At 37.6% G+C, this 25,386-nt stretch overlaps 1 protein-coding gene across 1 annotated transcript in view; it reads right to left on the minus strand.

Moving 5' to 3' along the window:
• The window catches only part of CACNA2D3 (calcium voltage-gated channel auxiliary subunit alpha2delta 3), a 408,036-nt gene that overhangs the window by 371,787 nt on the left and 10,863 nt on the right, over positions 1-25,386 (minus strand). Inside the window, exon 2 of the mRNA XM_041425790.1 lies at positions 19,656-19,737. Within this exon, the coding sequence (XP_041281724.1) occupies positions 19,656-19,737 (82 nt within the window). The remainder of the gene's footprint in view (positions 1-19,655; positions 19,738-25,386) is intronic.

The raw sequence follows: 25,386 nt of genomic DNA on the forward strand, positions 1-25,386 counted from the left end.
AATTCCTGAAAGGAAAGTGACTAATAAACACCACAGAAGTGATCAAAGACATTGTTGGCTTTGTGGTTGACATAGCACTATGTGAGAGAATATGAAACTCTAAGTGGTTTACAGCAGAATTATCTGCAGTGGCAAATTGAGATCCAATATAAAATAAGTCTGCAGGGAAAGAGAGATTACATAGTCAGAACCACACCAAGTGATACATCAGCACATGTACCACCCAAACCTCATCCTCCCTCCTCTCGTATTCCCCCTTTCTATTGACAATGCCCTATAATAACAAGGCTTGTTCCTACAGAAAAAAAAATTGAATAAGTAGATCTCCATTTATTGCCTCTCACCATTCTGCATTTAGTAGTAATATCTATAAGTAGTATAAATATGATGGCTAATAATGGGTTCATCTCAGGCTGAAATTCTTTACTCTTTATCTGAACCCAAACTGTACCCAGGCCATAGACTTCCAAGGCTTACCAATTGGTCATGAAGATGCATCCTAGGATCTTTTTATTGAATTATTCTATGGAAAGAGGGTGAAGAATTCAGTCAACCATGCAGAGAGTTTTCAGTAAGAAAATATTTTTCTTGCTATTTCTCCATGTTGGAGCAAGTACTGAAAGTCTGGATCTTCACTTACAAAGTTCCTAAATATAATAGTGGAGGACACAAAACTATCAGAGAATATAATTCACAGGAAACTAAGGCTGTAAACTTTGGAGAGTTTAGATTTGAGTAACAGAAATAAAATATAAAAGCACTAGGTCATGAGTACAAGTTGGGTTTCCTCCTTTTGTATTCTACCTTTTTAAGCAAATAGTTTTGAGGATAAAGGCAATGGATGGCAAGAAAAATCAATCTAATTTTGTACAAATCAGAACACATATACATGTTCAAGAACCACTTATTCTGAAAAACAGGTGCTTTTCCAGATAAGATATTTGAGACACAATCACTGCTCTTGACAGAGGCTTGTCTAGCAGCAGCACCTGTCCTGCAAAACCAGTCATTTTGTGAGAGATCTTCCCCAGGACCTGGTCAAACTGATGATCAAATAATTCATTTTAAAAATGGGTTTAGCCTACAAAGTTCTAATAGGTAAGATGCATCAGGGTTTAGGGATCCAGGCATTTGGTTCAGCCTCAGGTATATGTTTTGTGAAATACTCTGACAAGCCAAAAGTTTTTAGTCCAGTAACAAAAAGGAAAAAAAATTCCAAGTCATAAAAGCTTGCTAAAATGAACCGTGGATTCTAATCTGGAAAATAAAAGGCCAGTGCATAAAAGTCAATTCTATTCAAAAGCCTGATCTGAATGGAAACTTCATCTTGCAAATGAGAAGCTTATCCACTCCATCCCTTCATAGTTTGCTCTCCGGACCACAAGATGATGCACTAGCATTGCAAACTTAGTTAATCAGTCTTTAGGATGCAAAATTATTGCTGATGTCTCCCTTTGAAGGGCAACAAATCTAACCCTGTAGAAATCTTTAAAATACATCAAAAAGTACTCACTGCTATACCTTCTTAGGGTCTTACTCATGCTGCCATCCTGTGACAAAAAACAGTAAACGCAAGAAAAAAGTTCCATAGAAAAATCCCAGACCATTATCAAAACACTTCTGAAATTCCTTCCTATTTTTAAGCTTAGAAGAAAGTCTTGCATTAAACATAAAACTTCAAAATACAATGCCTTAAAGGTGTGTGTAATTGCTTTACCACTTCCACAGTGAAAAACTGACACTTCTCCTGATCCCTATTACAGAAATTGTCACAAAAAGGAAGAAAAACTACTAAATAGGTCAAGCTAATAAAATCTTGTTATGGATCCCATAAGTCTTTTTTTGTCTACTATAACAGTGTAACAGGTAACATTTCCTAGAAACACCTTGCCTCATGGCATTGTCAGGAGATTAAAATGCTTCTCCTGACTTGATGAAATAAAGAACCCATAACACATGAAATGACATGGAACCCAAAAATCCCCACATTAGGCTCAGCACTCCTGCGGACAGAGGCATACCAAGAGTCAAAGCTTAACTAAATATCCTCCAGGCATTTTAAATATTCCTAATGGTAATAATAAGAGAGTTTCATGAGCTTTGGTTGTTTTTTTCCGTGTTGACCAAGTTTATTGTTTAAAACAGGAAAATATATCTTTTTAAAAGCATATGTCATAGATACAAAATGTTTAGGCAACTGTAGGAATGCTGAAGGGTTTGTTTTTAAAAGTTGAGACAGATCACCTAAAAAATTCTGGCTTGCACATGGCACTGGTTAAAGAGACCCTTTGGAAGGGTGGAATCATTTGCCTGAAAATTTGCATCCTCTTAGTTGTAGGAGAAGGGCAAATTATCCTCAGCAACTCAAACAGATTAATAAAATGGTAGAAAATGAAATATTGATCAGTGTGTACAAAGCAATATTTTGCCTGATTGCAATTGTTCTAATTTACCTGTTAATAACTATCTAGTGCTTATTATTCCAACCAGATGAGAAAGGCTCAGCAGAGAAACACATAAGAGAGTGGAATCTGAGTACAGGAACTTTTCAGGCAGCTCACCCACAAAGAAGCAGGGCTGAAGTGAGTTGGAAGGGGTTTGTCATTAATTTGATTCCAGATTGGAAGGGTTAAATTTAATGAAGTCCAAGTAAGGACCTGCTCATAGACAAAGTGTGGTCTGGACGGAGAGCTGTACCCCAAAGATTCCTATTAGCCAGTACAACTAAGATTCCCAGAGTGTGACTGAGATTATTAAGAGTGACTTAATACCCTCTGGCACTCCTGCTGTTTATCTTTTAGTATCAGCCAACTAACTAAAAGCCAATTGTTTAGAAGAGGAATACGTTTACCTTTGGTGACAGGGAAAAAAAAAAAATGGAACTATGCCTAGACAAAGGGATAAACATCTACTGTTGCCTTACTGTGCTGCCATTCCCAGTTCCAGAGCAGAAAAGCTAGGGAATGAGTAGCCAAGCAACAGTGATCTTCAGAAACACAATTGTCTACGTGTCTGACACACAATTGCCAGCACTCATCAAAAAATGAGGGACACTTCATTAAAAAATCCCTCCTTTGATTAAAATTTTAATTTTATTAAAGTTTTAATCAATAATTGCTTCCCTTTGAGTTTTGCTTTATATTCTGTTTGAAAAGCATTTGTGGCAAAGACTCTTCAGAAGGCGGCTCAGCAGATTTGGGACAAGACACGGTCACCATGACACACCTGCCTCTACACCAAGGCTCCCTGGCCAACCTACAAAGTCCTTATTTTCCTGCTCTTTTCTTTTCCACTATTTTCCCTCTGATGTCAGCTACACAGCCTTGGAAATGATTCCACAAGTCCAGTTTCCTCAACAATTTTCTGGTTTACTTTGAATTTGTTTAACTGCGCCAAACACAGTGAGAGCTTTTTATACCTATACCCCACCCTCCCCCAAAATATACCAGTGATTGATTTTAGCATTTTGATTTTTTAGTGCTCTTAGCTCCTGAACACCTGACATAGCAGCAGCTCTGGGATGTGCAGTTGCCTAGACAGTAGCCAAGCACTACTAAAATACCACTTCTACATGGGACTGGACGTACATGGTTTAAGTAGCAAATTGCTACTCTGTCCTTATAAAACTTTAGGTAAAACCAAGAATAAACCTCAAACTAAAGAAACACACACCAAAAATAACTAGGTAAAGCTAAGATCTCATTCACAGCATGCTCTGGGCAAATCAGATGGGGGGTGTTGCTCATTTTTAACTCTCACTCTTTCTATTTTTCATTAAGAAGTATGCAACAACTTTATGGTAAGGAAGTTGCAAAGGATACTTTTGTATGGAAAGGATTTGTTCCTTTGAAGGATCAAGAAAGAATCCAGATAGTATCTTACCAAAAAAAAAAAAACCCAAACAACAATTAAATCCTGCTCTTAGAGCATCAGACAAGAGGCTTGGCTTCTTTAGGACAATGAACAATGGTATCCAACTTCACCTACTGCCTTTCTCCTTTAATTCAGAATAAACAACTGTTCGTACTTATGTAGCACAACAAAGTAAATCTCTGTTCACATTTTCTCCACATTTCAGAAAACCAGAGTAAGGAAGGGTTTTTTCATGCCTGGACAAACACCACCTGCAATACAACATCTTGCTGCAGTGCTTCGGTATTTTTATCTCTGCACAGGTAGAGCAATCCTTGAATGTATAATGAATACATGGGGGGGGGGGAATCTGTACAGGGTTTTTTTTCCTTATCAACCTTTTTTTTTGTTCTCCTGGATAACCATGTTATAAAAAATAAAATAAAAAGTTTACCCTGTAAACCTTTTCAAGACTTGGAATAATATCACAATTCTACTATATGATTTTTAAGAACTATTTTGACACAGTAAACAAAGAATAGACAAGCCAGTATGTAACTCATTAGTGATAAATTTCACCATCTTAGACAATAAGGTGTATTCAAATGGCTCTATATCTTTTTTTTACCAAACCTCATAATGTTTCATACAGCTACATAATAGTCAAATGTAATACAAGGTTTTCAGAGATTTTGGGGTGTTTTTGTTTTTAAGAATGGCATATGGTTATGTACATATATATATATATATATAAACATATCTTGTAAAATCTATCAACAGCAATGGGAGAAAAGACGGAACAGGTAAATAGCCCTAAAAATGGAAATTTGAATATGCAGTCAAAAAAGAGGCATTAAACTACACAAATGTTATTTATTACCCCTTTCTAGCACAGTATTTAGCCTGCAGTTGTAAAATCCTATAAACAGTGTCTCTCTCTTTAAATGAAGGTGGTTGCCATTAAGAAACAGCCAAGTAAATCAGTTTTTTTCTGCAACTATAGCAAATCATGACCTTGAGCTGTTTCATGCACAATGAACAAGCAGAGAATAATTCACACTTTCCAGAGATCACATTCCATAACCCAGAAGATGTTCTAGACTAAATGCAGTGAAAACCAAGGGGCATTTAAGAGGCTGAATGACACTGGTAGAGACAGAGAGGTCCACGTTAACAAGTGATAGGGCAAAAGGAAACAGCCTCAAGTTGCACCAGGGGAGACTTAGATTGGATATTAGGAAAAACTTTGTCACTAAAAGGGTGCTCAAGCACTGGCACAGGCTGCTCAGGGAAGTGGTGGAGTCACCAGCCCCAGAGGGATTTTATGTACATAAGGTTAGTTTTGATATTTCTTCAGAGATAGGTACTGGGGTATTTCCAAGAGCTGAGAAGGTACTAACAGCTTTACTATATGTTTGTATATATTAAAAAAATTAAGTTAATACACAGAAGTAAATCTGAAGACAGAATTAAATAAACTGTATTATGAAAAAGTGAATTGTCAAATATCAGAAGTCTGAAGCAAGGACAGACGATTGTGGGGGGAAGGAAATTAAATGTATTAGAAAGGAGAACAGAAATAAATGCTTAAGGCAAAAGACATGTTGTATATCAAGCCACTCATTAAAAAGGAAAAAAAGCAATTCTTTACATGTGATACAAGGACAGAGAAGAGTTGGTGTCACAGAAGGATTGCCAGCTCCTGTGGGAAACAATGAAGAGAATTAAGAAGTGCATATTTTGAAATCAGTAGGTGAGAGAATCTCATTTTATTGTTCCTCTACAAGAAATGGGATTCTATTTCAGTCACTTTTCCTTTTAGGCAATTAAACAAGGAAACAAAAGCCATCTTTCAATTCTAACCTCCTACCCAACAAGGAGAAAAAGTAGAAATCAGCAAAGTACACACACTTTTGCAGTGAAATAAATTACAGCTCGACTTAATGTGAAGCCATCAAGAAGATTTATAATTACTCTTCATATTTAAACCATAACGTTTCTCTAGTCTGAAGAACATTGCCTCCTCAAACATTCTCCCCCTCTTTTCCAATAGAATATGGTTTCATTACAGATAACAGTCTCATCACTGTGTATACTATCGTGAATATAAAAGAAAACTACCTGATTGCAGATCCAATCCTTTTATAATTTATACAAAATTCAGCATTCCAAGAACTGGTTTAAAGGCTTGCAAGGTAGCATATAGTCACAGTAGATGCAGACTTTCTCATATATCCTAGACATAGGTGGAAATTTTTTCTGGCTTAACTACCTGCCAGTCAACAGCAATTCTTTCCTTCATTTTTCTTCTTTACATCACTTCTCATCAGCAGTGATGATTGTAGCCCTAGACCCTCAGCAGAGGATCTGCTATTCTTTGACAATAATTGAGGTACACAACACTTCAGGCAAGAACTTTTCATTAAAAGCTACCCAAAAACGACCTCACTTCAGGCACAAGGCTGCTGCAGAGGTGCCACTCACAACCACAAGAGAAGTGACTCCCATCTGCCCTGGCCTCAATCAATCCTGAACTGTTGTGCATTCAAATGTTGTGCTAATTAGTTTACTTCCAAATGAGACTGAAATAAGAACATTAATCCTACAGACACCTTGTTTTCATTCAAGCCTTTGGAAACAGATGCTATAAATGCCATATAGATGGCTCTTCTTTTTTGACAACATTGTTATAGATGCAAAGTTACACATAATTGACCTATTCAGTCAACTAGATCAGTCATTCATCTATACCTACTCATGATATTTGACCTCATTTAATTAACAAAACCACCAAATTTACAAAACAAAGAGTACCACACCTATTAAAACACACCCCACACAAGTAAATTTTTCACAGAAGTTGCCATCAATTTTTTTTAAACTGTAGACAGAAAGCAGGACTTTTCCCATCTTTATACACATGGAAGAAGACATTTCAGAACGGAATTGCATAAGGTTAATTACCAGGTCAGGGGCAAACTAGACCTGTAGGTTTTTTTGAAAGCTTTGAAAGCAGGAATACTATTTAGTTCAGCTTAATGGCTGCACTAGACAATGAACATACCAACATTTCTGCCAAGATGGGAATGAATCATCTCTGCCAACCTACAGGTTAAATAATGCTGAAAAATCTGCCGTGAGTGAAGCCCAAGCAATGCAAGCCACAGTACACTCTGCCTGGATTTCTTGTCCTTTCAGCCACATCAAACAAACCTGGGCTTTTACTGGACTCTGGAGAGGAAGGTACCCAACAGGCAGAGAGGATTTGTGTGAAGAATGGGAATTCTGTACTTCTCAAGACATTATTATTTAGGTTGTGCCTTTTACTGGAGATTCTTGAGAAGAGCTGAGTTAGCAGCTGGTTTTGTCTGACAAATTATGTTCAGAATAATTAGAGCTTTCAGTAATTCAAATCCTGTATATTTATAAACCAAGATAAATAAGCAGCATGCAATCAGATAAATATGGTCTAGATGAATAATACTATACACTAACATTTGAATTATCCCAACACATAAGTATAGGTCCCAATCCCTCATGTAATACTGTGTTCTGCCATCCTTTTTCAGAAAAAATTCCCTAGACATCTTGCAATGCTGAGGAAGTTCTACTGAACAAATATATATCTATATTAATAAGGTGCTTAAGGTGGACTGGACAGGAGCACTGTTAATTTATGAATGTAGCTGAACTGTATTCCTATTACACGGGGGTTGTACAGAAAAAAGGACTTCAGCAAAGCAAACTAGATTTTTTTTAAAATGTTTAAGCATTCCAATTGTAAGCATCTGAGAAGGAAAATACAAACATCAGAATTACATCATTAGTAAACCAGTTTAATTTCAGATGCCTTTCCTGAATTGAAATTTACATTTCTTAGCATATAATTTCTTCTTATTTTCAGTTCCTAGGTAAAGTTCTAAATAATGTGGTACTTCTGCACTCAAAACCGCAAGCTTAACCTTCTATGACTTACATAATTTTAATATGTTATTTATTTAATAAATTTGTCAAAAATAATCACCAGAATACAGACATTGCCCGCATTTCACACAAACTTATTTATTCTCCAGTTGTCTTAAAATACAGAGGAGAAACCAACATTCTTTATTCTGCTTCTTTGCTCTCAATGTGTTCCATTCCCCTTCATTTTGCTACCTTTATGTGTCCCTGTTCTCACCTTTGGCTGGTTATTGAGCCTGTAGAATCTTCCTGATGTTGGCTCCTTTCTGTACAACTTGCCTCTCCCTCCATGATAGAATTTCCTTTTGGTTTTGGAGGAAATTCTGTCCCTCCCACCTTATTTCCTGCACATGCCATCCAAGGCAAAACCACGTATATTGGCTGTTACTGGAGAAATAACCATCTTCTTTTTCCAATTACATTCTCAATGTATAATGTGCACCAATAGATCCTATCTATTTATTCTTCCTTTTAAGGGTTCATACACCATAATTTAATGAAAATATTTTAAGAAAAATTGCTTTATTTGCAAAACCTTCCCCCATTCTTAGGTATAAAAGCATTACTGGGATATTACTCATTTTATTTGTTTATTTTCTCAGGTGACCAGATCCTTACTGCAGTATTATGATTGTAACTGCTAAAGGAACTTTTAGAAAATCACATTAAGAGCAAAAATTTCCAAATGAAGAAACCGATGGCTATAAACAAGTGGGAGTAAAGAGAAGGACAGAGTGACAAAGAATGCATGAAAATAAATTTCTATGGTAATTGAAATGTAGACAGAAATACTCAGACACTCATAAAATGGTACATAAAATTGCTCGATTCCCAATTTAGCTGCATTAACAATTGTGGATTTGACTCTAATGAGGGTCCTGTTGGTTGGATCTTACTTGGAAGAAAGCCAGAATAGGTGAGAAAAGGTCTGAAGGATCTAGACAGGGAAAAGTGGTGCAGAGCTGTAGTTATGTGGAAAATGGATAATGAGAAAGAAATGTCAGTATGGAAAAATTATAAGGGAAAGAAGAAAAGGTTTGCAAATTTGCAAATTACTTTCTGATATCAGCAGAGCATATCAGCTTATATTCAAAGCACAGGAGGAATTCATCCTCTGACAAAAAAGGTTCAATCTCTCTTGCCAGTGCATTGCCATATGGAGATTTATTGCCAGCTACAGACACCAAATATCAACAGGAAAAAGAGAGTTTTTATCAATTTTGTAGTTATTCAGGACTGTTACAGGAAACCATTTATCCTTTCAGTAGTGCAAGCAGTTATACTTAAATAGTGTGTTAAAATTAATGCCTTGTAGCTCTCAGAGCTGATCCATTCCATTCCACTTCCCTCTGTTTCCATATCCATATGCTAAGAGTGTTCCTCACCAGCCAATTCTCTCTAAATGCTAAACTCTTTATAATGAAGCATAGCCCCTAATTCTAATCTCAAAGTTTTAAAATTTGAGGAGAATAAAAGTATTACTAGGCCCATTTTACTCAAAAAAAACTGGGGAAAGATGCCTCCAGTTGGGGAGAGAGGGGAGTTACACTGGCAGTTTTCATTTTCAGTTTAAGGTTTCTGGCACTCTTCAGGAAATGCAGATGCTTGCACCAGATTTATCTGTGTGGCATTACAGGTTAAATTAGCACTGTGCTTAAGGACTGCACTGAGTTTTGGCCACCAAGATTACAGGACTTAAGTAGACCATCAAGAAATGGTTACAAAACACACAGGATAAAAGCCAGATATATCTATACATAGAAAATTAGTGCTGACCAACAGAAATTCTCCAGTTTTCTTTCATCCACACTCCTCTCCCCCTCAAAGGTTTCATGGGGGATGCTAGAATTTATCCCTAATTTTACTGTAAAGCCGCATTGCAGTTTGTAATGAGTGCACGCCTGAAATGTGAAGCGAGTACGCAGATTTTTTCTCTTTCATGCCATCTATCTTTCTTGTTGTACTTTGATGAAGAAACAGCAGAAAACATTATAAAAGGCACAATGTGCATAGGGGGTAATAAATCTGCTGGATGCAGATAGTCAATGGCTGCAAGTCATAATCTAAAGCTTTGCTCTTAGCCTCCTACCAGTTTTCATTATCAGTGAAAATTGCTATTAATGTAATACGATAGCATCATGGCCAAACAGCTCAGTACTCATACATTTCATACAGCTGTTCAGAAGATGATAGACATTTAGCTTCAAGGTAAAGCCAAAGTTTGAATGCTCCTGCTTTTTATCTCTAAAGCTTTGTTACTTTAGAAGATAATTATCTAATTTTGTGACCAATGATGTTTTCCCAACGCATCAAATTTTAATACCCGTAGTATGTAGAATTTTTTTATGTTTCTTTTGAAAGTTAGCAATTTTAGATAGCTTGACACAAAATCTTCAAAGTATATTGAATAGCCAAGTATTAAAATGCAACCTGAAGGAACAATAGGAACACTGCATGCTGGGGCCCTGACCAGAGTTTTCATAATGCATTCCAAACAGCATTTTCACTGTGCTCTTACCTAACAGGCTACAGATATTACGACTGCATAATTTTGAATCCCGCTTTTTGAAAACAAGTAAAATCCTTGTTTGTGTATAAAAGCACAAAGAAGTCCCTTGACAGCTACTGTAGAATAAAGTAAAAATAGACAATAAGACATAAAACCTGCCAGCTGACAGACTCTTTCTGTACAACACTAAGTTCACTTAAGATACTGTGGGGGATAAAGATAGTAAAATAAAAGGCTAATAAAGCAACTGGGAGCTAAATGGCTTGTCTTAGCCCTAGATTAGAAAATAAATTCCTGTGTTACCAATGACAAATTAAAAAGTCTTCTCCTATTCATGCAATCAGCTAAGTGGAAATTACTCTTGAGACTTCATAATTATGAGAACAGTTACATATTCCTATTGTGAGTGGTAAAAAGCCCACCTGAATATCAAACAGCAGAGAGCTCCGTTTAAGAGTCCATAAAGCATTTTAAAGTAATAGGTCAGAAAAAGTGTTGAGACCTAATGAAGCAACTAAAGAATTCCATAGTGTTGTCTGTGACTGGGACCTCAGGGGTGCCTGCCATGACAAAGTGCTGTGCCTTTCCATGCCTTCCAGGAGATTATGAAGATGATGAACCTATAATGTTTCAGGAAGTAGAAGTGACACTCAGGAGCCAAACTGAAATGGGAAGTTCCAGCTCAAGTAACTTCTTGTTCAGACTAGAGACAAGCATTGGAACCAAAGGTGCTGTGGTACTGCTGCCCTTTAAGTTTTTGAAGATCAAACTCAAAGACCCAAGAAATCTGCACCGATTTTAGCTTTGACCCCACTTTGAAGAGGAATCAGTGTTAAAAAACCTTCTAAATCCTGTTCCAGAATTCATTATTCCACATGTCTAGAAATAATGAAAAACAGAGCTCCACAGTGGAAGACTGGAAGACTTTGTACAGAGGGGGTGATGAGTGCTGGTTTCCAAAACCAGGTTTGTGGAGTCATTAGTGTCAAACATAATAGTCTCAATTCTTACAGTATAATTAGAATTTTTTAAATCCAGTATCACTATATTCAGAACAAATATTCAGCAAAAGGAATCTACTCAACTTGCACATTGTAGAGGAATGGTATTAACAGGACATATAATCCATCAGCTGCTCAAAATTCAGGGAAGCCACAGTTTGAAAGCACCAAGGAAAAACATCTTATGGGACTACTAGAAGTTCCTCCATCCTTTCTTAAAAACTAAGAGGAATGCTTCAAGAAAATTACTGTCAGTGATACATACGAGAAACTTTAATAATCAACAATCCACAGGATCCACGCATTAAGCCCTGATATTCTGAATTAATTATACACACACATTTCTCTCTTTATATCCCCAATCTTATTATGTAGATTAGACCACCTTATAGTTTGGTTTGTTAATGGACCTGAGAACAACTTTTTCCTTTATCTTTTACTTCCTTAACTTCGGTGCTTTAAGATCTCAATCTAGAAAGATAAATAGAAATAACTCTCTCTAAGTGCCTCCTGTACTATGAAATTATTTATGCAAAACATTTGGCATCAGGCTCAGAAGAAAACACTTCTCTCTAGAAAATATGCCCATTTAAAAACTGAAAGATTAAAATGAAAGATAAATAAGGTGGTTCAGAAAGAGACAGGGAGAGAAACAAAGACAACAATAAAGCATGTCAAGTTAAGAAAAGTAAAAGCAAAACACACAAGTAAGAGCAGGTACTTTGACAAAGAAAACACCTTCTAAGATTTTATAATTTTTTTTTTTTAAATCACCTCAGTGAAATGCATTGGTTTAACTCTTTCCAGTTCTTTCAGGAATCTTGACAGACAGAAAACACGGTTAGAAGAAATCACCTGTCAAACTCTTTTGATGAAGAACCACTACAAGAACTTAGATGCTTTGAAGACTCTATCCAACCAACTTACCAGGCTCCACCTAAAGAAGCAAAATATCAGTGCAAGTAATTCTTCAGGAAAATTCTTCTCAAGAATAACAACAGTGAGAAACAAACTTTAACAAGTATTAACTGTTGATAACAAAGCACTAGAGCCTGTGGTTTGTACATAAGGAATCGACCAGGAGTCTACATCTGAACATTTCCTTCTTTCTCACTGGGACATCCCAGAGTCTTACAAGCCCCACTGAGGTTCCATTGTGTACTCCATAGTTACATTTAACACAAGAACACACAGGAACACCTTGAAAAGCTCACCCTGCTGATACGTTGTCATGTGGTTGTAAGACCTGAAGCCCAACAAGAGATGATGTGAGCAGTCTGCATCTTTTTCCAAAAAGTTTATTCTGTTATAGCTGACATATTTATTCCTCTATAGTAAAATCTATTTTGTTAAGAATATTTGTTTGTGTGCTCAAAAGGGGAGGAGAAAACCAGCAAGTTTTCATCCAGCCTGGTTACCTTGTAGAGCACTGACAACGGCGTTTATAACCAGTTTCTGTTGTGAAAAATGAAGGACACCCCAGCTATGTCTTAAGGAGATATAGACACAAAGATTAATACCACATACATACCAACATCAAAGAAGAAATACAATTACTGTTATTGATGGTAGTCCAAAATAAAGGATGTAGCTCATTTTCCTAATATCAGCAGTTCAACAAAGTTTACATGATGGCCAGGAACCTGTTCTGAGCAACCAGCCTGCAAGAGCTCCCCACTATTCTAGGGTTTCCTCTCAGAAAAAAAAAATCCCAATTAAATACATAAATGAATAGTAGCAAAAACGTAATTATTGTGTTTAAAGACCGGTTCTTGTACATCTACCATGGATATGGAGAACAAATTTATATTGCCCTGTTTTGGTATGCTGGATGCAGAATCTGTACACTCCTGTCTTGAGCAGTCACAATCCCCTTGTGTCTTATATCGTTGTCTTTAAAACCAGTGCACTGGTAATCATTTATTACATGGGTAACTTCACCTGGAAGGTCCTGGGAGACCTGAGGGCAGGATATTTCCAGTAATTATGTGTTTCTGGAATTAATCACTTCTGGAAAGGCCACCAAGACCCTTTTCAATTTCTTTCCAACTATGATTTTTAAAGTGTTTTTGTGAAGACTTCCTTTTTAAATACAAATCTTGCAAGTATTTGATCACACACTCAAAGAAAGTATTACAGCTTTACACAAATTAACTTGGTGGATGCTAAACAGGATCATAAAAACATCCATGTAATTTTGCAGAAGCATTATATGGAAAAAAAGCAAAATGGAACACCACAAGAACTATAAATTAATTTAATTATTTCATTGCTACCTGTCCATGAAACTACTACAGAAACTAAAATACCATCTACCTTATCAATATATAATTTGTGTTGTAAAATGTGTTAAGACTTATTATCAGCACCAAAAAAAACTCCCCTACAGAACAGTAATGACATTTGTAAGCGTGGAGTATTGATTAGCAGTTACTTAAGAGTGAATCACCACTTCAATACAGCATCTACTCATGCTCTACATACCTTCACTGTCAAGATAATTTGCATGGAGAGCAGCTCCTTTAACCTTGAAACGTAAGCATTTCCCAACACAGGATGTGAAAACAAACAACCATAAATGCATTAAGTAAAGGAATTAGCATTCTCTTCCTTTCAAGATCTGATGTTTTCCAGTTGGATTGTCTGCTCAATAACTTCCATATTAAAAGACATTACTGAAAGTGCAATGCATGTATCATGAACTTACTAAAGCTATCTCATATTCCTCTTACATACTAACAATACAATTTTTTTTACTTTCAATAATACAAGAGGATCACACTCTGCTTGCAAAACCCAGAAAGACACAGAACATACTGCAAAACAGAGAGTGCTGAAGGAAGAAAAACATTAATTCAGCATAGCTTCCCTTTTAGACCAAGTGAAATCTAAAACATGATGTTTGATATTCAAGCTGATTTGAATGCATTTTAAAACCATTACCAAAACCAAAAAAAATTATTACTCCTGCCATAATATTCCAACAGGAGAGTACAAATCACAGATCATTCAAGGTACAGTTATAACTTCACAGAAGAGAAAAAGTTTTCCAATATCTCCAGAAAAGGCAGAACTTTATTACAAAAAAAGAAGGCCAAGGGGTTGGGTTTTTTTGGTTTGTTTTTTTTTTTGGTTATAGAGAAAAAGAAGAAAGTATTCAAATTTGAGAAGATTAATCCTTTCCTCTACAGATCAACATACTGCCTGAAAATTAGATTGGAAGCCACCAGGTTTCCCACCAAATACACGAGTAGCACAACAATGTGTTTGATTTTTTTTATTCTTGACCAAAGCTAAAATATCTATCCAGAAGAACTTACATCTTTATGTCTGCAGATAACATAAAATGCTCCAAAGCACACTGAAATGTTCTGTACCTAGTTTGGCATGGAGAATCATCTCATTGCTCATGTAGCCCAAAGATCTTTAGGAATTAAAGATCAACTGGAGATTCAAATTCGACAAATTCCAAAACATCTTTTGCATTAGTCCACAGAATTACACCGGTGTAAGATTCTCAGGTGTATATTTCTTTTATTTTCTAAGGTTTGATTTGAAGTCAGTGCTAAGAGACATATTTTACATAAACCAGACTTCAGGAGTCCAGATTATAATGAATTAATTCTGAATACAGTTTTTGGTAAGCTCTACACTATTTACTTGGCTGGTGGGGTTTGGGGTGGGTGTCAGGTTTGGCTGGTGGGGAAAAAGGGGTTGTTGCTGTCGGTTTGGTTTTTGGACTTTGGGGGTAGTGATATTTCCTTTGATGGGGTTTTTGTATTTTTTGATTCACAGCCATATGTCTACAGATTTTATTGATACTTTTTCCCTATTTTTTTTCTGTTTTAGAATTGCTCAAAATTTTAAATTGATACCCAAAAAGTCAGTCCATGCCTATCCTTTAACCTGCAGGTCTCAGTCCTACTTGACCCTTCCTTCCAAGCAGTAGCTGCTGTGTCTCAATCTAAGAAACAGCCTACAAAAACCAGAACCAACACAAGGCTGAATAAAAGAAAGGCAATTAATGTCAAGATGATTGCACTAAAGTTGCCTAAGAATTTAAGTTCCTACTATACAATTTAAACTAAAGATAGATGTACTGTATGAATCAGATCCACCAGCTGAATGCTAATTGATCTAAATCACCCCGTTATATTAATTTTGCACTGACATTTCCACAGTTACAAGAAACTACCAAGATCCAACACCCCATCCTATTCAGGGAGATAAAATGCAATTCTGCATCTTTAAAAACAGGAATGCTCTGCTGACTGAAAAACCTGCTCTGAGAAAGCAGTGATTTGAGAGCTCCCAACACAATGAAGGATTTGTTGAAAGGAGCAGGCAGATGCAGACTCCAGCCTGCTTCAGACCAAGGCAGGCAGTGCTTACATAACACTGAGAGCTCCAGCAGACAACTTACATAAGGAAAGTCTCAGGGAGCCTTAAACAAGCTTCTGGTCAGGAAAAAACCCTTGTGGAAGGACCAAGAAATTAAGGGTATTTTCACTGTTCCTACATTTGCAATAAATAAAATTGACAATTCAGGAAGAAATGAAGAATTATCAAAGTCCAGAATATTTTTTTAAAGGGAGTCTCATCAAAAGGAACCTCAGAAAGCACAGACCATGCTGCACTTTCGCACAAACCAACACTGCACTGATTTAAGAGCTTCACTGTATTACAGCAGCATTCCCCAAAGCTTGTTTTCCAAAACTCTAATTGCAGCAGCTGAAGTGAATATGTTCCTGGCACCTAAGCCTTGCTTTGCATCCCATATTTGAAGCCTGGCTTTGTCAGTGGGCTATGCTCTCACATTCAGTACAGGACCCACTAAATTCAGAGTGTTTACAAAAGAAAATAATAAAAAATATCAGGATTCAAATAATGCAGATGTCTTTTGACAGTCTAAGGAAAAAAAAAAAACACCTAAGAGAGAATTAAAATTAATTCTCAGGCCTCAGTAATATTTGCTAAGTAAGTGAAGAGTATGAAATCTCTACAGCATCAAGGAGTCTCTCCAAATCTATATGACAACTGTAAAGCTCTCAGAAACCAGACAAATTAGGAACAATACAGTCCTGTTTGCTACTGGATGTTTTCTTTTACACTTAATGGTGTTCCATCTCTTTGAAAGCAAGGAATAGAATATTTTCTAAGTGCTAATTTTGCTTAAAACCTCATCATAGTTTCTGAAATAACTTAGTGAACTATTATTTTCCAAGTAATTTGAAGCATCAGTATTTCATCTAAAGTCAGTTTTGATACAAGTCATGTATCCCAGATACTTCTAGGAGGCATAAAAAAATACTTGGATAAGATTATCATAATGACATAAAATAATTCAATTAAGATATAGGAAGTAGTGGATTTTAAAGAAGTACTTTTAAAAAGCAACCAAAATATTATTACACATCTTTTACAAATTCAAGAGGACACCAGTGCTGGTCACGTATTTGATGTTCACAGTACAGCAAGACCTTAAGAATTGCAATAACTCCATCAATATTCACAACTGTAAACTGGCAAAAAATTTCTTTACTGAGTATCTCACACGAATTAATTTGCTGAATGGAATTTTAGTGTGGGTCAAATGACTCAATGTGCAAAACATTTGGGCAGTAGAGACTGTCAATCACGCCTCGACTGTGAGCGCATCCTTTTGAAAGCAGCACTCACTGTGTGTGCTGACAGAATGAATCAAGTAACCTTTACATTAATTTTTCATTTAGCAAGCCTAAATGGCACTCCAAAGCAGTTGACAGTTGAGGAATCTATACTGTCCAGATCCATAATCATACACACATTTTATATCTTCACTTATTTAAGGATGCTTAATTCATAATCAGGAAATGTGGGCTCCTCTGGTAATATCAGAAGTCTCACTGCTTCTAAAAGTGGAATCTTGACTTTAAAATGACATGGATTCTGATCACCCAGAGCTCACAGTAAATACCAAACATATTCTTGATGCCTGGCTAGTGGGGAGGGAGGGGGTGGGAAAAAAAAGCATTTGTACTTAGAGCCCTCCTGTGCTATCACCTCCTTAACTGTTGTGACAACCTCTGTCACTGACTTTGCATGTTGAAAATACTTGAAGTTTGGTATGTTTCTATTCACACAAGCTTACAGAAAAAATATACTTTATAACCATACAAAAAAGTACATGCTAAAGTCATCTGTCATCCAGGCTCATTTGCCACAATCAACACCAGGGTACAGCAAGCTTAAATGGACAGAGATATTTTGGAATTCTAAATAAAAGAAAAAGCAACAGACATCTTACAAAAACTACTGTAACCAGAAGGAAGAAAAAAAAAAAAAAAACAACAATACAAGTGACAGAGGAATAAAAATGCTCTAAATACCTGCCAAACCTGCGTTTTTTTCTTTTCTCTTTCATTAAATAAGGAAATATAATATAAGCAAGAAAGTAAAACAAAATAACTTTGAAAGAACACAAACTGTCCACCTTCAAAAACAGGAGCACAGACTGGTTAGTGAAACAGAAAGGATGCTGATGAAAAGGTAAAATGAATAGCTTCCAATTACCTACAATTATAACGACCAATAGGAAGCAATCTTGCTACTTCAGAGGGAAAAAATACATCCCAGAAGGGATGACAGCAGCATGTACTGTGAGGAAGAGGAGGAGGATTAAGGATTCCATCCTGACCCTTTGTGGATTTTAGCTTGATTGCCACACACGATACATTCCACATATTCCTAGCAAACGCTGGCTCAGGACTGGGCAGGCTTCATTTCTAAAGCCATTGTTGCGCAGCAATGGCTGCACATGGAAGAGCTCTAAAGTTAAATAAAAATACTTGTTTGTTATGGCCCAATAAAAAAATAAAGCTTTTTAATAATACTTGATTACAAACTAATCAAAACTGAAAGCTCCATCTGCTTTATGAATTTAAGGTGTTCATAAAAACAGTGACAATGTAAGACTACACAGACTTTAAAGAATGTGAGCTGGAAGTATAATAAATATTGAGTGTCCAGAATTTCATAATAAAATGAAAGTTTGCCCAACATATTGAAGCGAAGCCATCTAAAGGCCTTGAAAGGCAGTAAGAGACCGCAAATATTTTTGTTCTTAATAGCTCAGTATTTTCACTTAATGAAATTCATGTTTTACAGTCCTGGGTATACAAATTTGAAAAGACAAGCTTCTAAAGAACTCCTATGTCTTTAGTAATTACTAAAGCCAGTTGCTTTCATTTTAAAGGATAGCACAAGCTTTTTATTTCAGCTGCTGCACATACTGTTATATAATTTCACACATATATAAGCCTTTCGAAATAAATGCTAAAAGCTCAAGGAATAATTTCCTTCACAATCAGACAAAAAATAAAATTAGTGTTACTCAGAACTAAAAATCATGTCTACAAAAATTCAGAAGAAATTTAATATATGGGTTGAATGAGTGTTTTTGATCAGTGAATGTCTCAATGTTTTTGCATTTACATATTGCATTTTGAGAATCACTTGTTAAAAATGCCCCAAAATAGCAGTCTTAGTCTAACATGTTCCTCTTACTCTCTCTTTTTTTTTTTGCAACTCTTGTAAAAATAAATTGTCCACAATACAGAAGTTTACTATAGGTTGCATATTTAAATTAAACAGAGTCCTTGATATATACCTAATATTCAAATCTGCTTTTTCATTGCCCTCTGTCCCAATTATGTAGACTTATACCAATTTCTCAAGTTTTTGCTATACTTCACCACCTTATTACCCAGCTGTGCAGCTGAGCAAGAAGATAACCACATTCATTCCTCTTATCTGTAATGATGTAATACATCTCAGCACTGGGTTGAGATGATTGGGGGAATAATGGCATTGTAAAAACTGCAGAGATGACAAACAACAGTGCAGCCGCCTTCTCCTGATACAGTGCATTGTGTACACAGAGCCCAGGGTGAAAATAATACAATATGCACTAATTCTGCTCCTTGAATGAAGTTAACATCTTTCATAAGAAACAGCTGTTTCTGCACAGAAACATCATCATCATCATCACAATGCAGCAACCAGACTAAACACCTGCAACCTGGGCTGAAGCCTAGGCTACTAGAAATAAGTGTTGGAGTTTACTTTCCAATGGAAAAAAAAAGTCATTCCAACAGAAAAATATCAGGTTAAGCAAGGAGCCTACAGATAGTGCAGTGCAATGCAAAGAGTCATCAGGGACTAGTATGCAATACAAAAATAGATCTTGGACAAAAGCACACACAGCACTGCTTTCCTTTTCATTTAAAAATTAAATCTGCCTCCATTTTCTCTGTTAAAACCTTCCTTATTACAACCAAAGAAATCCTTACCTTCTGTAGGAGCTGGGAACCTGAGTATTTGGCTGCAATAGATTTGATCTCTCCACCAAATGCTGAGGCCCAGAGCTTTACACTGTGAAGAAAAAAAAAAAAAAAAAGAGACAGGAAGAAATGTAATACACATGTCAGAGCTAGCAACAGAGACTGTAACAGCTTCAGCTGCACTCGGAAGGATCCGAGCAATTTTGCATTAGAGAGCTCACTAAGGAACCTAAGCACAGCAAAGGATCAGTGAAGCTGTACAAGTATAAGCACAAACCAGACCCTGTGATAAGGTAAGGCCTCTGATGTGAAACTACCAACCTGAACCATTAAAATTTAAGGAATTAACTTCTACAGAAACGTGCTTTGGCACAACATAACATATATGCATTGAAAGGAAAATAGCAGATAAAATGGCAAAACAGTTCTGAATGATAAAGTCCCACATGAGAAAGTGTTAACAGCATCAATTTCAGTAAACACAAGCACTTAAAACTCAGTGGCCACATACTCCACCAACACATGCTCCTACAATAAAATTAAAGTAGTGCCAAGCACCTTGGAGACAACCACTTTAAACACAGCTGACAGAGGAGCAAAGGTGCCCTGGAACAGCCAAATATCTGCAATACTAAAACAGGAGAACTTGAGCAGCCAAGTTCTCATCCTTGAGCATGGCCCTGAGAGGAATAGCATGAAAGCACTTACACTGACAAGGGGATCTGCTGCTCCGATCCAACCACATCCACTAAGGCTGTGTTAAGAGCTGTCCAGAAGATAAAGAAAAAACCCCCAAAACCCCGAAGAAAATTCAGGTTCTCTGGCATTGTGCCTCTCTTTGCCTGGAAAGGTTTGGGGAAATTCAAGTGAAGCTGAGTTCAGCAGCAGTGGGGGTTTGTTTCTAAAAGCTTCTTTTCCCCCACTCTTACCCCCTTCCACTAGAAGGAGACACTGGAAGAGAAAAATTCACAGCTCCATCCTCACTCCTCCAAAGAATGACCCTCTCTGTGTAATGGAAGGAGCGGACCAGAATCGAAGCTCTAATGACTTGAAAACTATTGTGTCCCTGGTAACAGCAAAGCGTTTTCCCAGCACTACTGCAGCCACTTGCATGTAGTTCTTTACAACTCCGCAGTCAGCAGTGTGCTGAAGTTACTTCAGTGACCTACTGCTGCTCCAAAGTGCCCTTAGCAGCAAGAAAGCAGACTATTGATTCCAGCTGGGGAGGCTGTCTTCTTGCAATTACTGCTCACTTTGCAAATGGAAAGCTGCCTAGAGTTCTCCTTTCCCTCGCCGATAACCTCCAGCCTTCATCCCAGATCAAGCCAGCCAGAGCACTGGTTCAGCGGAGCAGGATCAGCAGCCTTTTAACGGGATAGCGCCGAGACAGAGAGGCAGGCACAGGAGGAGCTGGACCAGAGGGAGGGTACGGCAAAAGCAGAGAAAGTCTGGAGGAGCTGAAAGTGTAGTTGAGCCCTTCCAGGAAGGCGAGAAGAGAGCGCTGCACATTGCCGGGGGCTGAGCTTGGGAGGGCTCGGCAGGGGCGGGGGCGTGGGGCCGCGCACACCCACCGGAGAGCGATTCAGGCAGGGCACGGCTGCATGACAAGCTCCTGTCTGTCACACAGCCCGGAGAGGCGAAGGCTGCTCGGAGCTCAGCGCCGTGCGGTGCCCGGAGCATCCCGGCCGCGGCGCCGCACCGGGGCGGGCGCGGGCGGGAGGCGGGAGCGGAGCGGCGCTCCCGGCCCGGGCAGCATCGCCCGGCAGCGGCGGCTTCCCGGAGCGAGCCCCGGCTCTCGGTCAGGCTCGCACATTTAATCGAGTGGTAGGAAGCCTGTCCTTGTGCATAAAGACGCGTTTGCTGCTTCCTCCCACGCCGGAGCACTGCAGCAAGTCACTCTCCGAGAGCTCGGGACCGGCAAAGGCTTATGAATGAAAAGAAATGCAGCATAAGTAAATCAATGCGGGCTGACTCCAGCCGATGAATAAATTATTAATTTGTGCTCATAGAAGAATCCTCTTGATATAGCAAATATAGGATTACAAGCTCTTCCACTGAGAGAGCAGCGTACGGAGCAGGAGGGATTGGTCCAGGTATTTTTGTTGTTGTTGCATTTTAAAATATACCCTCCCCTCCTTTCACTTTTATTCTTCTCCCTCTGCTTTTTTCTCACCTTCTTCTCTACTAAATGTGCAGACTTAAAATAGCAACTGAACTTTAATGTAAACAAGTATGGCAAGACCATGATCTGAGCACGGGCTGAGTCATCCTTGCATCCTACAATATAGCTCCAGTGTCCGCTCCAGAATTCTAGTTTCTTCCCTCTGTAGTTAGAATTAACACCTCAAAATATTCACTCTGCCTTTGTACACTGTCCTTATCTTAACATTTTCTGTCTTGAAGCTCGAGATGTATTACCTGTATTTCTTTCCATATTAACATCTCTAAGAGCACTGAACAGTTTGCTTTAAATATCAAAACCTCTATTCAATATCTAGCTGACAAAAGCTTCCTGCTTTCTCAGAAGAAATGAGAAGTTTAAAGATAGAAAGACTAACAGGGGAACTGTGCAGAACAGAGTAGCACTGCACCCTGCAACTTTCACCACCCACCAGCCATCCCCACCATGAACAGTAAATAGATCACATTTCCCTCTGTTCTAATACCTTTGTATAAAGGCAATAAAGAAAAATTCTTAAAAGGAACATTTATTTTGTTTATTACTGAACCATTTTGAAAGTCCTATTATCTGTGCTGTTACTGTGGATTTCCTAAGCAGTGTTTAAAACATGCTGCCATGTCACCAGGTGTTCAGCTTACCTACAGGCAGAAATGTAAAAATGCACATGGCTGACTAACTGTATATAATCAATTATGTGCTCCTTTGAACATATTACATAAACAATAGTATCTTTCCAAAGCCAGAAAAGAAACAGAAATGGGTGAATGTCTCAATACTTGTGCTGTTTACTCCTTATTACATGCTGAACGCTGTCAGGCAGTAAATACATAAGCTCATTTGGTGAGATTCAAACAGTTCTTATGTTAACAAAGATCCTTATCTGCTTCAAGCCAACACAGTGCCCTTATGGCAAGTAACAGTCACCTTTATTTCTGAAAGCACTACTGGAAGCTTTTTGAAAGCACACAAATGCCTGTGTTCAAGAGGCCAGCAAAATTTAACATAGATTTAACCCATCACTAATTGGCAATAAAAGATGATAAAGTCATTCATCAAACCTTGACTTTGTTTACATTTATCATACATTCAATACTATATCAGACCTACAGTTTATGCATCTTGCAAAACTGGACACACACTCGTTTAATACAAAAATTGTATTTGTACTATTGCTAGTCTAAGATTAAATTCACTTGGAAAATAATTTTTTGCTTGAAAGAACAAGCTTCTTTTGTGTTAACACGTGTGTACACTATACCTCAGAGTGCTTTCAGCACCTTTCATTAATGCACACTGGGCTTGTCCATGCAGGAAATCAGCTCCTCCCGACCATTCAGTGAATGGAAATCAAACCTGAACCATAACACCCACAAACCACCACAGGTGACACCACAGCCTGTCTGCAGCTGTGTCCTGGCCTGACCACTGCTGACTATTCCTGGTATGCAGATCACTGCAGTCATGACACCAGATTCAAAATTCATGTCAGCATTTCTCCCATGTTGCTCCCATCAGGATGCAGAAACTTTCCCTAAGTGGGTTTGCATAACGAAGGACCAAGAAAAGCACAGGAAAAAGAAGTGGTAACTTCTGGTGGAGAGTTTCAGTCCTTTTTACTGGGGATAGAGCAATGTGTTTCATTATTTGCTCCAGCCTTCTGATGTCCTGGAGCAAAGGCAGCAGAAAGCCCAGTTTCAAAGCATAGTAGTGAATTTCTCTTTTGGAAGTAATGTGGCATTTCTATCATGTCCTTATGCTGTTATAAACAACTACTGAATCTGGAATAATTTCTGGTCCCACTAGAAAAGTATATGCACAGATAACTGACCAGAGAAGGAAAGCACTTATGCACATAGCAAATATACATTCAGAAACCAAAGTGCATCTCAGCAGAAAGTGCAGGTAACCTCCTTACATGCCTCTGGTCTCTGAAGTAGAGCTCCTCATACAAGTATATTAAGTTGCATCTCCCTGCTCCTGGCCTCTCATTTTTAAAGGATAAAAAACTGCAACTAATTTTCTGCTGTGTCCTTGATGATCAAGCACAATGGTTCATTTTGGTATCTCACAGAAAATGAAAGAAGCTGTTTTCCCCATGAAAGTAGAAATAAAACTTGGGTATGTGACTCAAATGTTGTAATGGAAAGTCATAGACAAGGGCAGAGAAACTTGATGAATCCCCAAAGGTTTTTCACAGGACCACATTCAAGAAAATAAACAAGGGATTGGGGGAAAAACAAAAAACAATCAAACCAACCCACAAATAAGCAATCAAAACATCCAGGTCAAGGGGATATGTGAGATATGACACAAAGGCTGAAGTAGAGACTACAGACTAAGGCAAAGTCCCATATATAAATACACATAACAACTACCTGATTAATTAATCCCCTTGTTCTTTTCTTTTACCTCCAGGTATATTTGCACTTATGAAAGGGTACAGAAACAGGGTCACAACTGAATCATCAGCATGTACTTTGAGGTCTCTGATTAGACACGTATCAAACCCTAATAAAAGTCAATTGAGAGCCATACAGAGAAGAGAACATATGGTGCAGGGGAGAAGGGTAGGAGGAAATTATATAATTAACACAAATGTTTATTGTATTTCTTTTTTCAGATGCTTATCTACAATGAGTTCTAAACAGAAGTAATAAATACAGAAGCCTGAAGTACTAAAAGCCTTGTTGAAGATGTAAGACACCTCCACTGGAAATTAATATTTTAAAAAGAATACAAGAAAGGAAATAAGTCAGTTTATCTTCATTCCATATATTAGAAGATTCAGATACTGCAAAAATAGAAAAGCTGTAACTACTCTGCATGATGTGGTATTAATACTTGCTTTGTACTACATTCCTCTGCACTTCTAAATACTAAGATTATAATCCTCAGATGTGTTCTCCACAGTGATTTTTTTTATTTAACAGACTAAATTATCCATTCTTATTCTTGTTTGAAATACTTAATTTCAAAAAATATCCCTTAAATAAAAGCAGTGGAAGAATAAAGAGGGGAAAATTGAAATAATATAGAGTCTCCTCATACAGTAAACAATTATAATATCACGGTAAAAATCCTTTCAGCCTTTAACAAGTCTATGAAACTTTCCCTTACTTCTGTGTAAGCAGAATGTTTCACATACACTCACTCATGGAAAATAGAAGTAGGAGAAGTAGAGGGATAACAAAAGTTATCTCAGCTTTGCAAAGCTTGTGGCTGTCAGATGAAAGGCAAAATCTGAAGGTTCTGAATTTATTATTTGGAAGCAGCCCAGTGGTGGAAGCACTCATCGAGCAGTGTTTGCCTGCTGTGAGAACACAGGCTCGCTTGTTCCGAGTGATCCAAAGATCTGAGGAAGAGCAGGAGGCTGCACGTGAAGCCTATTCTGGAGCTTCTAGGAAATCACATTACACACAGAATGTGTATTCCTAGACTTTTATGGAGGTCTCGTGTATAAATCTAAGTGTTCCACTAGTGTGGGAATGCCAAGTTATTGACCAATTCCAACCCACTTACAGCAAAGACCGAGGTCAAGAAGCATTACTTTGGTTTAAA

Source organism: Onychostruthus taczanowskii, unplaced genomic scaffold (assembly GCF_017590055.1).
Source record: "Onychostruthus taczanowskii isolate IOZ18803 unplaced genomic scaffold, ASM1759005v1 scaffold9, whole genome shotgun sequence".
NCBI classification, from domain to species: domain Eukaryota; kingdom Metazoa; phylum Chordata; class Aves; order Passeriformes; family Passeridae; genus Onychostruthus; species Onychostruthus taczanowskii.